The following is a 12,601-nucleotide window of genomic DNA, read 5'->3' as shown; positions in this document are numbered from 1 at the left end:
CTTCAGTCTTATCACCTTAAATGTTTAATGCTTTATGGTTTGCTTCTCTCTAAAGCAACTGAGTGACCGAGGGATTATCTGTGTGTGATGTGTGGGCAGGGGTGTGTTGGTGAGGTCATGCCTGGCAGGGAAGCTGGCTCCAGCTCTCGATTTTGCACCTTTGGCATTGCTGCTGGGAACCAGGGCAGTCAGGGAGAGAATGTGCAAAGGAGGAGGAAGAGGCAGGGGTGCTGTGAGGAGAGCAGGGGACTGCAGTCCAGCCTGAGCCCTGGGGCAGCGTGAGTGTCTCTGGTGGGGTCATGGCAAAGGGATGAGGGGGATGGATTCAGGACTTCCTCTTCTACTTGTCCCCTTTGCTCTATGTCTGCTCCTCAGCCTCAGTGGTAGTTGGGGCATCTTAAAAAGATGGTCAGGGCAATAGGCAGTACCTGCAGGCCACCCTGGCTGTGCTTGGTGGCTCTTGTCCCATGGAGTCACCTCCTTGGCGATGCCCCTCTCCTAAGCTCTCTCAGAAGCCAGCCCTGTGAAGCAGTATGGGAAGGGGGTGACATTAGCCTGGAGGGGCAGAAGCTTGCTGGTCCAGGAGGTGTGAGATGGGAATCACTGGTTGGGATCTGCTTGGATCAGCAAGAGCCCCTGCCAGGCACCGTCAGCCTGAGCTGGGCAGATGCGCCTGGGGATTACACCACGTGCCTCCTTTAATGGACTTAATCTTGCTGTTTGCTTCGTGCTTGGGAGAGGATTTGGGTGTTAGGGTGGGGGCTGTGGCTGCCCCCAGGTCTGGTGAGGGGGTAGGGGTCCTGTGCTGGGCAGTTTGTGCTGGCAATGGGTTTCTAAGGTAGTGAGGGTGAGTTGTTTGGTTTGAACATCCCCTTCACTTTCCCCAATGCCATCAAGTCCTGGTTCTCGATCCAGGCCCCCAGAGGATAAATGTTTGAGTATGGAAGGGGCAGCCCTGAGGTGCTCCATGTGCTGAGGATCCCCTGGAACAAAATTCCTGGGGGCTGTGGTGTGGCGCTGGGGTCCCTCTCACGGCCCAGACCCAGTCTCTGGGGGCAGGAGCAGGGTGGTGTTTGTTGAAGGGCTGCTCACAGCCTCAGTGCCAGGCGCTCGGGTCATCCCCTCAGCAGCAGGTCTGGGTGGCACCTGAGCCATCTGTCCTCCCTTGCCCTCCTAACAGAGGATTTACCTTTGCTCAGAGGAGTAGCAAAACCCTCTTGCCAAGAGTTAATCTCCAGCCTCTGGAGGGAAGGGCTGAAGTCCTTACCTGACGTGTAGCTTACCTTCCATGGTGGCTGAGGGCTAAGAAACCATCAAGACCAAAGGATGCTGGCAGGGCAGGGCTCTCTGTGGCCCTGAGTGATGTGTGTGGCTTCCCTGGCTGGGGGCATTGGCTGGACCAGCACAGGGGGATGAGGCTGGAGGCTGTGGGATCCTGGCACTAGTGCCAGCAGGGCTGCACCTCTGGACTCAGCTGCCTCTGAGCTGGATGGTGAGTACCTTCAACCCAAACTGCTCCTCAGTGGCATCACCCTCTCTCCTCTGTCTGCTGCTAAGTAATAAGGCCATGTTGTTGGCTTGTCTCAGGGAGAGCATCCAGAAAGGAGGCACTAATCGCCTAGCAAGATCCAGGGATGGACCAGCAGATGCTGGGAGAGCAGGCAGGAGCCAGAGAGCTTGACTTGCGAACACCAGCCCCGAGACATGGATGTCCTGCAGATCTAGGGTTCCAAAAGCCAACGCAGCCTGGTATTCACGGCCAAACCTTCTCCATGGGAAGCTTTGTGGTGTCCCAGTTGTTCATTTTGGGGATGCTGCTTCCACCTAGCAAGTGGTGAAGAGGGGAGTGACAAGCCCCCAGACATTGGGGCTGCAGTGAGGAGCTCAGCACTGCCTGAGCTAAGCTGTGTCTGTTCCTAGGGATCTGAGCCTGGGTTTGGTTTGTTTTCACTTTCCTGACCCTGCTGTGCCACTGAGCTGTTATGTGACCTAGAAAAGAAAATGATCTCTCCTTCCAATGGAAGGACAAAGGAACAGCTTAAGGCGTCTGTATCTAGGGAGCATCAGGCAGATGGACGCCTTTTATAATACAGCAAGGTGATGAGACTCGCTCTGTGCCAAAGCCCTTATGGGCAGCGTCCAGGCTCAATGGGACCTGGCACAGCACAGTTGTGTTTTAGACCCCACTGCTTTGAGCCACTAGTGTAGCTACTGCAGTGCAGTGCCTGCCCACCCCTGTGGTCCCCATTTAGGGACCCCTTGGTGCCTCCAGGACACTGGGGGACAGAGCCCCCCCACTGCTTTTCTGGCAGAGACCAAGGCAAAACATCTCATTTCTCCTTAACAGCTCATTTCTTCCACATAGCCAGCAAATGCTTGCCCAAGAGCACAAGTGCTGCGTCTGTACGGGCTCAGCCCAGTTTGTGGTGCACAAGCAGGACAACTGTGATGCTTCTTTTCAAAAGCCATCGGGTTAGACCTGTTTTGCAGTCACTGGCTGGTTTTTCATGGTCCTTTATACAGAAGGACGAGCAGGGCATTAGCATGCGATGAGAGCCCTGGTTGGGTTCCTCACTCTGCCTGAGGCTTTCTGTCTGACCATGATGAAGTGGCTTTAATTTTCTATGTTTAAAACAAAGATGGTATCTCAGTGCCCTAAAGAGGGTAACACAATGTGCTGGGAGGGCTGCTTGTGTGTCAAAGAGTGCTCTTTACCTACACTTGGGTGGGAGGGCCGCAGAAAGGAGGTTTCTTGCCCATCAATCTGCCCAGATCTCTCCTGTCACTGGCAGCCTCCCTCTTTTGAAGTGCTTTTGTCTCCAAGAGGGGTCTCAAAGAAGGAAAGCTCACAGCCCTGTCCTGAATCCTGTGCACAAAGCTCTCAGCCAAAGGACTGTCTGGCTTCTTGGCTAGGATTTAGATTGCTGCAGAGTGCAACCTGGCTAGCTAGCACCCAAAACACACTCTGAAGAACTGACTGCATTAGCTTGCATTAAACTTAGAAGTTGCTCAGTGTAGACCAGTCTTACTGAAGCTTGCGAATGGGATGCCCTCCCCATTCCTATTTGTTACTTACACTGCAGTTGATATGACAGCTAGTGGGACTTCCCTTGGCCCGGCAGGTGACAGAGCTGTCACTTCTGTTCTTCGTGATGTGGCACACACTTGGTTTTTAAGCATGTAAACACCAATATACCCTGAACCCTTTCCAGCTTGGGCTCGGTCTTCAGGGCTTTGGGGCAAAGGTAGAAGAAGCTGGTTTCAGCTCCAGCAGCACAGCTCCTACACCCTCAAACTCTCTAAGGTGTTCCTGGGTGCCCACAGGGCCTCTGCCCACAGCAGGGGATAGGTCAGGACAATGCGGTGTCATGGGACAGGCTCACACCACGTAGGTGCTGGGTAGATAACACTCTTTCAGCTGGAGATTAGCAGTGTCCGGGGCACAGCAATTAAACTGTTTAACTTGGTAAGCAGTAGGCCAAGGGGAAATGTGTCATTGAAGTGCAGAGATACAACCAGAAGCTACCTCCTGTGCTGTGTGCAAGATAAATCTGTTTTAGAATCACCAGTATGGTTCTCAGGTCAGGTTAAACAGTCAACAAGAAGAGTTGGTACTGGGAGCCACAGGGCAAACAGGCTCTGCCTCTTGCTGGAGAGGGGTTACTTTGCTGGGAACAGAACAATAGAGACACATGATTGCTGGGCTAAGGCATTTGCAATGAGCAGCCAATGCATCATGCTGGGCAGGAGGCCATAGACCAAAGTTTATAAAGCTTTATTAAACATTTTGAACAGCTGTGCAATGAACAAACAATACTCTGGAAGTTTCACAACCTCATAGCTTGAACTTCCTCAGGACAGCAACAGCCACTTCTGCTGCTCTCCACTATGAGGCTGAAGTAAAGACAAACAGATGGCAAAGGGGAGGGAAACCTGTAAAGTTTTGAGACAGTGTTTTGTGTTACTCTCTAACGCTTCTCAAAAACAAACCTCTGCTCCAGGCTGGGCTCCCCAGGAGCCACAGCTGCACAGAGCAATGCATGCAGCATGGGGCTCTGCACAGCTGTGGCTGTAGGACTGACCCACCATAACCACCACCACAGCTTCTTGATGTCCTTCTGCCAGGGGAGGTGGAGACACTGGGCACTCCTCAGGCCTCCTCACTTCTCCAGTCAGTAGCACCAGCACTTCCTGTCACCCCTGGCCCCAAAACACTGAAAATGGCTGAAGCACTTTACTGCTTCCAGCCATGACTCCACCTTGGGATCCTTTCCTGCCCTGCCCATGCCTGGCCTTTTGGACTAGCATGAGTTTTACAGGGTGAGGTTCACAGTGGCTTTCAAAACCCTGCATCTTGCAGCATACTGGTTATTCATCCCAACAGCCAATGCCTTGGTAAACCCTGGAAATCTAGAAGGAGGGAAAGAGTCAGTCTCCACTACCTGTGAGGCTTTATAAAAGCAGCAGCATAACTGAGGCTTTCAGGCTATGATCTTGGAGCATAAGTAGTTCAGAAAGCACTTTGGCAGTGCATGCATCTCTTTGGCAGGCTGAGCAGCAGGAGGTGACTCAACTGCCTCTGGCTTCAGCAGCTTTTGGCCAAGTGCATCTGTGAGCTGTCGAGCTTGCCCTGCAGCAGCAAGGTGGGAAGACTGGCTCCACACAAAGATGGAGAGAATCTTGCAGCTACTTGAGCAGAATCAGAGGGTTGAGAGCCCTGAGTTAGACCACCATGGCCTAACACAGACAAGTGAGTGACACAGAACTGCACCACTGCACACAGCTGGGCAGAGGCCAGCAGCTCGGTCCTGCACCAGTGCTCAGTCAGGAGGAGCTGGTGTCCCTTCCCAGTGATATGGGAAGGAGGGGAAAAAAGATATCTGCTTCTAAAAAAGCAGGTGGTGCTGCCAGAGTTCACACAGTAAACAAGTCAAATTTCACAGGCAGAGTGGGAGGAATTTGCCACTCCAGTCCACACACAGTTACAGGAAACAGGCTGTCTTTACTCCAGTCACATGCCTAACACCCCCTCCCTCCTCCCTAGCCCTAACCCCTTTTGAAAAGCAAAACAAGAGCCCTCAGCAGACTGGAAGACGATCGTTTTCTAGGTGCCCACAATGCTGGGATCGTGAGCTGATTCTGGCAACTGGGATCCTGTGCAGTGATACAAGAAGCAGTTCCCCCAGCAGCTGTAGCAGATGAGGAATAGAGCCGCCAGGAAGACCAAGGCACAAATCGTGCAAGGTTTCCGTTCCAGGAGAAAACTGAGCAGGTAGAAGCCCATGAACATTGAGTGACTAAACCACAACGCTGGGTTGAGGGGCTTGGGTATGAGCAGGACAGGTAGCAACCACTGAAGGCAGTACATTGTGGATGGCTGGCTGGGGCCTTGTGGCAGCCTTGATCAGATGTGCTTCAGAACAGTCTCCAGCACCTCCTCCGATGGTCAGGTTGTTCTGTAAAGGAGGGAAATGTTAGACTGTCAGAGAAACACAGCAAAAAATTCACAGACATTCTTCTCCTACACTTCACTTCCTCTCAAGCCTCATATGCTGATGCCTGAACTCCCAGTGCTAAATCCTAGTGTGTTTCAGAGCTGGTGGAAAGTTTCCTGCTTTTTGAACCACTCAGCTGGGGACACACTTATTGCTGGTGTAGAAATGTATCCTGTGTGCTAATTTCTCAGGCTTTTATTCAGGCTGACAGCTGAGTATAGGGCAGGAACAGAAAGGAAGAGGGGGAAATGGAAAAGAAAACAAGCTGCCACAACCTGCCCTACACTTGTACTCATCCAAAACCATCCAAGACCTGAGTGATGTATAAAGCAATGTAACTGAGGGGTAAACTACAAGGTGCTACAAAGTGTTAGGGCAGCATTAATGTAAGAAGTGTCTAGGAAGTGTGAGTCTGCTCCCTCCCCAGGCACAGACCCCTTATGAAGTGTTCCAGCAGGACAGCAGAAAATTCAAGCTATACATGCAGCCACCCAGGAAAGCCCCACCAGTGTCCAGGCTGCAAAACAAAAGGCAGGACAGTCCTTGCTTAAGGATTTATAGTCCTTGCCAATCAGCTAAAGTCAGATAAGACAAAGTATGTGAATAGATCAAAGAAAAGACAGTCTCAAAATTGTAATTTTCATAAGTGCTGTAAACACAGGATTTCCTCACTTGGATTATTATAAACCCCTGTGGAAACAGTGGCCTTTAAGGGCTTGTGGCAGGGATGGCAGCACATTACAAGTCCAGAAAACATGCTTCTGCCTTTAGCAACCACATCAACTACACCAAGTATGTGGGGTTTTCTTCTAAGCAGTACAAACATCTTCATCCGGGAATTTCAGATGGCTTTAAAAATAATAAATACCTTACTAAGGTGTTTATAGAGAGCAAGAACTAGTCAAAGGGGGCAGAAGAGTGGAGTTTTGCAGTCTGGGACAGCAATACTGGTTTAGAAGATACCAGTATTGTTAGGAGGGAATAACTGGCAGTTTTCCCGCAGTTCAAACTGTAGGGAAACTGCAAGAAGAGGGTACTCCTAGCTTATTACCCCAGAAAGGAAAAAATCATGCATGGGAATGCTGGAAAAGCAAAAAGCTTGAGAAGCTCTTCCCTGCTATCCTGTAGCACATCATAATGGCACCAGCAACGCTGAAGGAAGCAACTGCCAGGCAGGACACAAAGACAGGCAGAGGATGGTGCTAGCCTTGCAGAATGCCACGGCCTCACTCCCACTAAGCAGGGTCTGGACACAACAGCCTCTTGCAGCAGTCCCCTTCCTGAAATACTCCAGTGAGTAGTGCTCTGTCAGAAGGATGCAGGGCTGAGCCAAGCCTGTCAGGATTACAACGGGGGGGTGGGAAGGTTAGTAGGATGGAAGAGTGAGAAGGTAAACAAACAGCACATTCCACTGGCTCCTGTTGGCAGGAGAAGAGATTTGCTGGCCAAGGAAGGGAGAAGGAGGGATTGCACAGAAAAGCCAAGAGAAAACCACACATGGTTCTCTTCCAAAAAACCACTGAGGTCAGACTCATCTCACAGCTCTGTGAGCTCACAGGTACAAACCAGTTCTGTTGTCAGAAGCAGGAACCACGCTGCCGTGAACTGTGTTCTTAGCAGCAGGAGCTATTTTAATATTAGTCAGAGAGGATGCAGGCCAGAATCTCCACCAAGGCAAACAGATTAAGAGTATTTGGGGAAAGTGTTGTGCTGCTGCTCCTGCAAGAGAGTGTTCTCCAGCAGAGAGAGGGCAGTCTGGGTTCAATTAATAAAACTAAGGTGCAGTTAAGGCAGCCAAAGTATCACGTTGCAATATGGATCAAGTCAAAGGAATAAAACTCCCAGTGTTTGTCCTGTTTTATGCAGGTCTCTCACTTTAAGGGCAAGCCTAGTCCCAAGCTTGTTTCTTCCATCTATAAACTGGAAGTATGAGTTAGTTATTTCATAACAAACCATGCTGTCTGCTAGCCTCTGTGAACGACTGAGATGTGTCTGGAGTAAAAGTACTGCAGAAGTACTAAGTAACTTTTTTTTTATCTCAGGGGAATAATGGGGAGGAAAGATTTAACACCAAACATTTGAACAGGGAGGTAATTAAACCCCCCCCCCCCCCCCAGTTTTTAGTTCAGACTGAACTGAATACAACAAAACTGTACCAAGTCAATGATCTGCAGCTGCCTTAATCCTCCCGAAATGTTCATTCCTTGAAGTTTCCTACAGTCTTTCTCTCCTAAGTGCTCCAAACACTGAGCAGTACAAACACTGCCTAAACATCACGTCACTCTCTTGCTAGATTCAGCCCTGAAGTCACATCAGCTTGACTCTAGCTGGACACGTGGTAATCTTTGCGTCACCCGTTCTTGAAGCTTTAAAGTGCCCACAGTCAATTGCTTTGGGCTTTCTGTCTCTAAAGGAATGGATAAAAAACAACCTAAGACAATGTGTCAGAAGAGCACAAGGCTGGAACAAAGCTCTAGAATCTTCCAGGACAATGTCACAAATCAGTAGGCTTTAATAAGGTAAGGTGTCACTACTGAGCCTTTAGCCCCTGAACTTTACACCTGATTACAGTTTAAGAGTGTAATTATAATTTGGGATGCAGCTGCATTTCACTCCAGTCTGGCCTCCTCACCACAGCAAAGGCTGAAGTGATAACTCTTAAGTCGATTTTAAGCATGTAAAATTACCTGAACACTTCCTACAAACACAAAGCTCTCCCAGAACAAGTTACATGCTTCTAAATGTTGGTACTTCCTGCCAGAGCCAGTTGCTTGTAGCAATCGATGCAACCACTACAGAAGAAAGAACCATTTAATAGTGGTTATTCTTACTGTGAGTTTCAATGCCGATGCCCTTCAAACCTCTGGCACTTCTGACAAATGCAAATGTTTGAAGCTAGTCTTGTATCTGTAGTCAGTTTGCTTGTATTTTCATGTGCCTCTCTACTATCCACCATCTACAGTTTGAAGAGCCTTTGCTGTATCCCACAGCTGTTTCTAGACAAGGTACCTACTATGAGAGACTCCTGCAGCTTTATCTTCCTCGTGTACTTTCCACTAGTAACATACACTCTTCCTAGCTACTCACTCAAGATTCCTTTATACACCTGGCAGTGAGACAGAGTTCTCTTTCCATGCTATCAATCAAACAGAAGCAGGATCTCCTCCTAGAACTCTTACTGAGCAGGGAACCATCAGTCTCCCTGGCATCCAGGACAGGCAGTCCCTTCTTGAAGCCACACAACATTCAGTTTTGCCTTGATTCTCAAGCAAGGTGAAACTTGAAAATTAAAAATCCCTACCTTGTTGTCTCTGTCCCCTCCTGATGATCCAGGCTAAAGATTACCACATGCCAGAGCAAATAATAACCTGTCCCCCAACAGTATTCCTACCAGTTCCCTGTTTCACAACCACATCCTGCTTTTCCTCAACCAGTTGCTCTTGTTCTCCCCCTGCCTGACTCATCATCTCGTTCCTTGGCCAGGCTGGTGTCCTGCTATCCTCCAGACTGCTCTCTTGCTCCTGCTTAATCATCTGACTTGGCGGCCACTCATGTTTACCAGACAGCTTCTTTTCATCGCCCCACCACTGCCTCCTCTCGCTCCTCTGCAGCTCTCAGAGCCACTTGAACTCACTTCAAACCCCTCAGCAGCAGAGAACAGGTGATGATCCCACTGCTCTCCCTGACACCCATGTGCTGCCAGAGCCTCCTCCCTGCCAGCTCCAGCAGGCGTTCCAGGGAGGTTCCCTGCTCACCTCACTAGTAAGCAAACACCAATATTTTTCCACATGCTTAGTAATCAGCTTCCATCGTGTTGGCAGCCTTTCTTTCTGCCATCTACCCTCCCAAGCCCATTCAAAACCAGCAGGTCCTACTGGCATATGTTTATGGGGAGGGTTTTCCAGTCCCAGGGGGAGGGTAGCTGCAAACCTTTCCCAGCCAGAAACTAAGCTTTAATTATGACAAGTGAAAAGACTAGCCCAGCCCAAGTCTGTAGTGCTTTGCAATGCATCAGTCACACTTGAGAGTAAATCCATCTGAGGAGCTCACAAGCTGTTCCTTGATATTCTACAAGATAATTCAGCAATTAAGAGGCCGGGAGGTGTTCCTAAACCATAGGTTTTATACATCAGCATGTCAACACCAAGCCTGTACCTTTCTCAAGTCTTAATTCCTCAGCAGTCCATTTACCCTGACAGGGGAGAATAATCAACCAGCTTTCACTAAGCACGTAGAAGATAAGCTTGTTCAGACCTTACCAAGGCAGCTGTTAAGCCAGTACTGTTCACAAGGCCCATCCCCAGCAGATGCTACAGGAACAGTCACCCAGACTGGTAGCCAAAAGGGCTGTGATAAAAGACTGAGTAACCTTTTTATTGGGGGTGCCAAACTCTCCCTTTCCCAGAAGCTGAAGTTTCTGCTACATTGTCTAGATAAAAATCTCTGAGGTTACACAATGCACATAAACTTAAGAGTAAGCCTCAGACACTTGCACTGAGCTTCTTACCTATAAGGCTGACCTGTAGTACAGTTTAAACCAAAAACCCTGTCACTGCCACATGCTGTGAACCAGTGCGTGTGGGCAGTGCTTCACACTGCCAGCATGTGTTCAAATACCATGTAGCACCCAAAAACCTACTAAAAATACACAATATCAAAAGGTATTGGGGAGGAAAGAGGTGAAAGAGCTATCAAGTGACACGTCTGCTTTTCTTAGCTGAATCTCAGCAGCAGACCAGCTCTCCAAATGCCAACCCCTTCTCTCAAAACCCAAGCACCATAACTGGTCAAACTTTAAGACCTATTTACAGTATCAGTGATCTCACTTCAGGATTTTTGGCCTTGCTCCTATTTATTCTACTTTTTTAAGCTTTATCTGCTGGTATGACTCAGCTGGAAAAAGCGAGTCTTCAATTTTTAGCAAAGGCCTTAGCCCAGTCTCTGTTAAGTTTGTGCCTTGAACACTTGATGTAGGCTCAGAAATGGTGCAATACAATTGCTGACAGTTCCCAAAAGAGCGGCAAACCCTTGACTAACCAAGCCTTGGGGTTATGAAGTGTTCTGATTTCTCAAGCTAAAGACAAGCCAAAGCAACTTGTTTCATGAAAATCAGAGGCTCTGCTAAGTCACTGTCTCCACTGCTTCCATAGCTGCTCTCTGAGCTTCACTACTGACTGAGGATATGTCCAGAGGTAGTACAGTGCCTGCTCTGCCAGGACTGCAGTGCCCTGCCAGCACTGGGGTGAATAAACCCAATCCTGTGAGCAGGAGGGCAGGGTATGATTTGTGTTCCTCTGCACAGTAAATCACAGGAACAAAACTTGAAGTCAGCCAGCTCTGTGGTGGGAGGAGATGTCAGCATCAACAGTTGTCATCTGAAGTATCACTACCTTCATTTGTACTGATTTACTAGTTCTCAGTGGTCCTCATTCCCACCCTCTGCGTTTATTTAACTGCCAAAGATAACCAATTCCAGGCCTATTCCAAGTTCCCTGAAAAACATAATTAGTTTTAATTTGGATCTCTTCTCTGTGCCTTTGATGGGCTTCAGAAGTCTGAATACAGCCTGATAAAGGCCAGTTTGCTGCATCTTGGGTGAAGAAAGGAAAAATGCAGCATTGGCAAGAGGTTCTGGGGAGTTATAACATGTAAGCTGGAAAGGCAAAGGTTACTCTGCTATCACAGTATTTTCAAGATCAACTGCAATGTTCGAATACAGGGGAAATGAAGTACAGGAGAGATCGGTGTGTTATGGGTTGCACCTAAGAGCTTTGTTTTCATCTTCTCTTGCACGTTTGTGATGTAATAAGCAATGCTTGTACAACAAAAGGGGTTGTACACTTGCTTTGCAACTGGATGAAGGCATCCACGGGGGAAGATACCCGACCGGGAACAGCAGCGCGCTGCTGGATGGAAGGATGTCAGGGAGTTGTGTTGCTCAGGGAGGAAATGGGCCTGGGCCTGCTTTTGGAAGGTGCCGACAAGAGCAGAGGTGTAGAGTGGGGATGAGGAGCCTGTGGCGGGGAGCACACGCACGCCGCGGCCGTGCTCCCATGTGAGGCTGGCGATAACCTCAGCGTGCTCGCGGGGGCTGGAGCCGGCTCTGCTACGGGAGCGCGGCTCTCCCCGCACCGGCACCCACCAAGCGCTGCCTCCGGCACCCAAAGTTACCCAACCGCTCCCCCCCGCCGGGCCCGGCAGACCTCCGCCAGCACCAAGGCCCGCCGGGACGCGGATCGCCCCATGGGGTCTCCTCTCCCCCCCGCCGCCGTTCCGGAGGTAAGCCGGCCTCCGGCACACCCCCCCAAGCCCTCGGCCCGCTCCTCTCCGCCCCCCGCGGCCCGTACTCACAGCGCGGCGCATCCGCCTCACGCCGCCATCCCGGGGCCGCCTCCGCCGCGGACCCGTTCGCGCCGTGCCCTGAGGAGGGAAGGGATGGGAGAGGCCGCCCTCGGGCCCCCGCCGCCGCTGCCCCCGCTCCGCCTGCACCGGCCCCCCTCCGCCGACGGGGCCAAGCTCCGGCGCAGCGGACGCGCCCGTCCGTCAGGCGGCGCCGTGGGAAGCACCGCGGGCGCGCAGTGCGCGTGCGTGACGGGAGTGGGCAGTGCGCGTGCGCGGGTCGGGCGCGCCGCGAGTGGTGCGGTTTGCCTCACATAGAAGCAGCGTGGTTGGGAAGGAGCTTTGGGATTTGGGAGTCCAGCCGTGCCCCAGCGCTGCCAAGGCCGGCACTAACCCATGGCACTGAGGGCCTCGGCTGCACGGGGTGTGAGCACTTCCAGGGACCTGCTCCAGCACCTCAATGCCTCTCGTAGTGAGGGGCCCAGAACTGAACGCAGGATTCAAGGTGTGCCCTCACCAGTTTCCTTCCTTTATAAACGATTATAGAACCATGGAATGGTTTGGGTTGGAACAGACCTTAAAGTTCATCCAGTTCCACAGGCATCATCCTGCCACAGGCAGGGACACCTTCCACTGGAGCAGCTTGCTCCAAGCCCCTGTGTCCAACCTGGCCTTGAACACTGCCAGGGATGGGGCAGCCACAGCTTCTCTGGGCACCCTGGGCCAGCGCCTCAGCACCCTCACAGGAAATATCTGTATTTACGCAT

At 50.7% G+C, this 12,601-nt stretch overlaps 1 protein-coding gene across 3 annotated transcripts; it reads right to left on the bottom strand.

The window, feature by feature from the left end:
- Nucleotides 1-3,751: 3,751 nt before the first annotated feature.
- Nucleotides 3,752-12,046, bottom strand: BLCAP (BLCAP apoptosis inducing factor). 3 transcript variants are annotated; one of them, XM_080627743.1, is made up of 3 exons: nt 11,847-12,046; nt 6,547-6,830; nt 3,752-5,456 (listed from the first exon to the last, which is right to left on the bottom strand). In XM_080627743.1, exon 3 carries the CDS (start codon nt 5,366-5,368, stop codon nt 5,105-5,107), a length of 264 nt encoding a protein of 87 aa, XP_080483869.1. In that variant the 5' UTR covers nt 5,369-5,456; nt 6,547-6,830; nt 11,847-12,046; the 3' UTR covers nt 3,752-5,104. The 3 variants fall into 3 exon arrangements, with proteins under 3 accessions (XP_080483869.1, XP_080483868.1, XP_080483870.1); XM_080627742.1 differs by lacking the exon at nt 6,547-6,830; XM_080627744.1 differs by lacking the exons at nt 6,547-6,830; nt 11,847-12,046 and adding an exon at nt 8,183-8,254.
- Between the last annotated feature and the right edge of the window lie 555 nt (nt 12,047-12,601).

The sequence above is a fragment of the Psittacula echo genome, assembly GCF_963264785.1.
Source record: "Psittacula echo genome assembly, chromosome: 12".
NCBI classification, from domain to species: Eukaryota; Metazoa; Chordata; class Aves; order Psittaciformes; family Psittacidae; genus Psittacula; species Psittacula echo.
Note: the sequence above shows the minus strand (reverse complement) of the source record. Positions and strands in the feature narration are given on the sequence as shown.

Bases quoted from the DNA above. Each gene is read 5' to 3' on its own strand.
- BLCAP (XM_080627743.1), bottom strand. From the start codon at position 5,368: ATGTACTGCCTTCAGTGGTTGCTACCTGTCCTGCTCATACCCAAGCCC.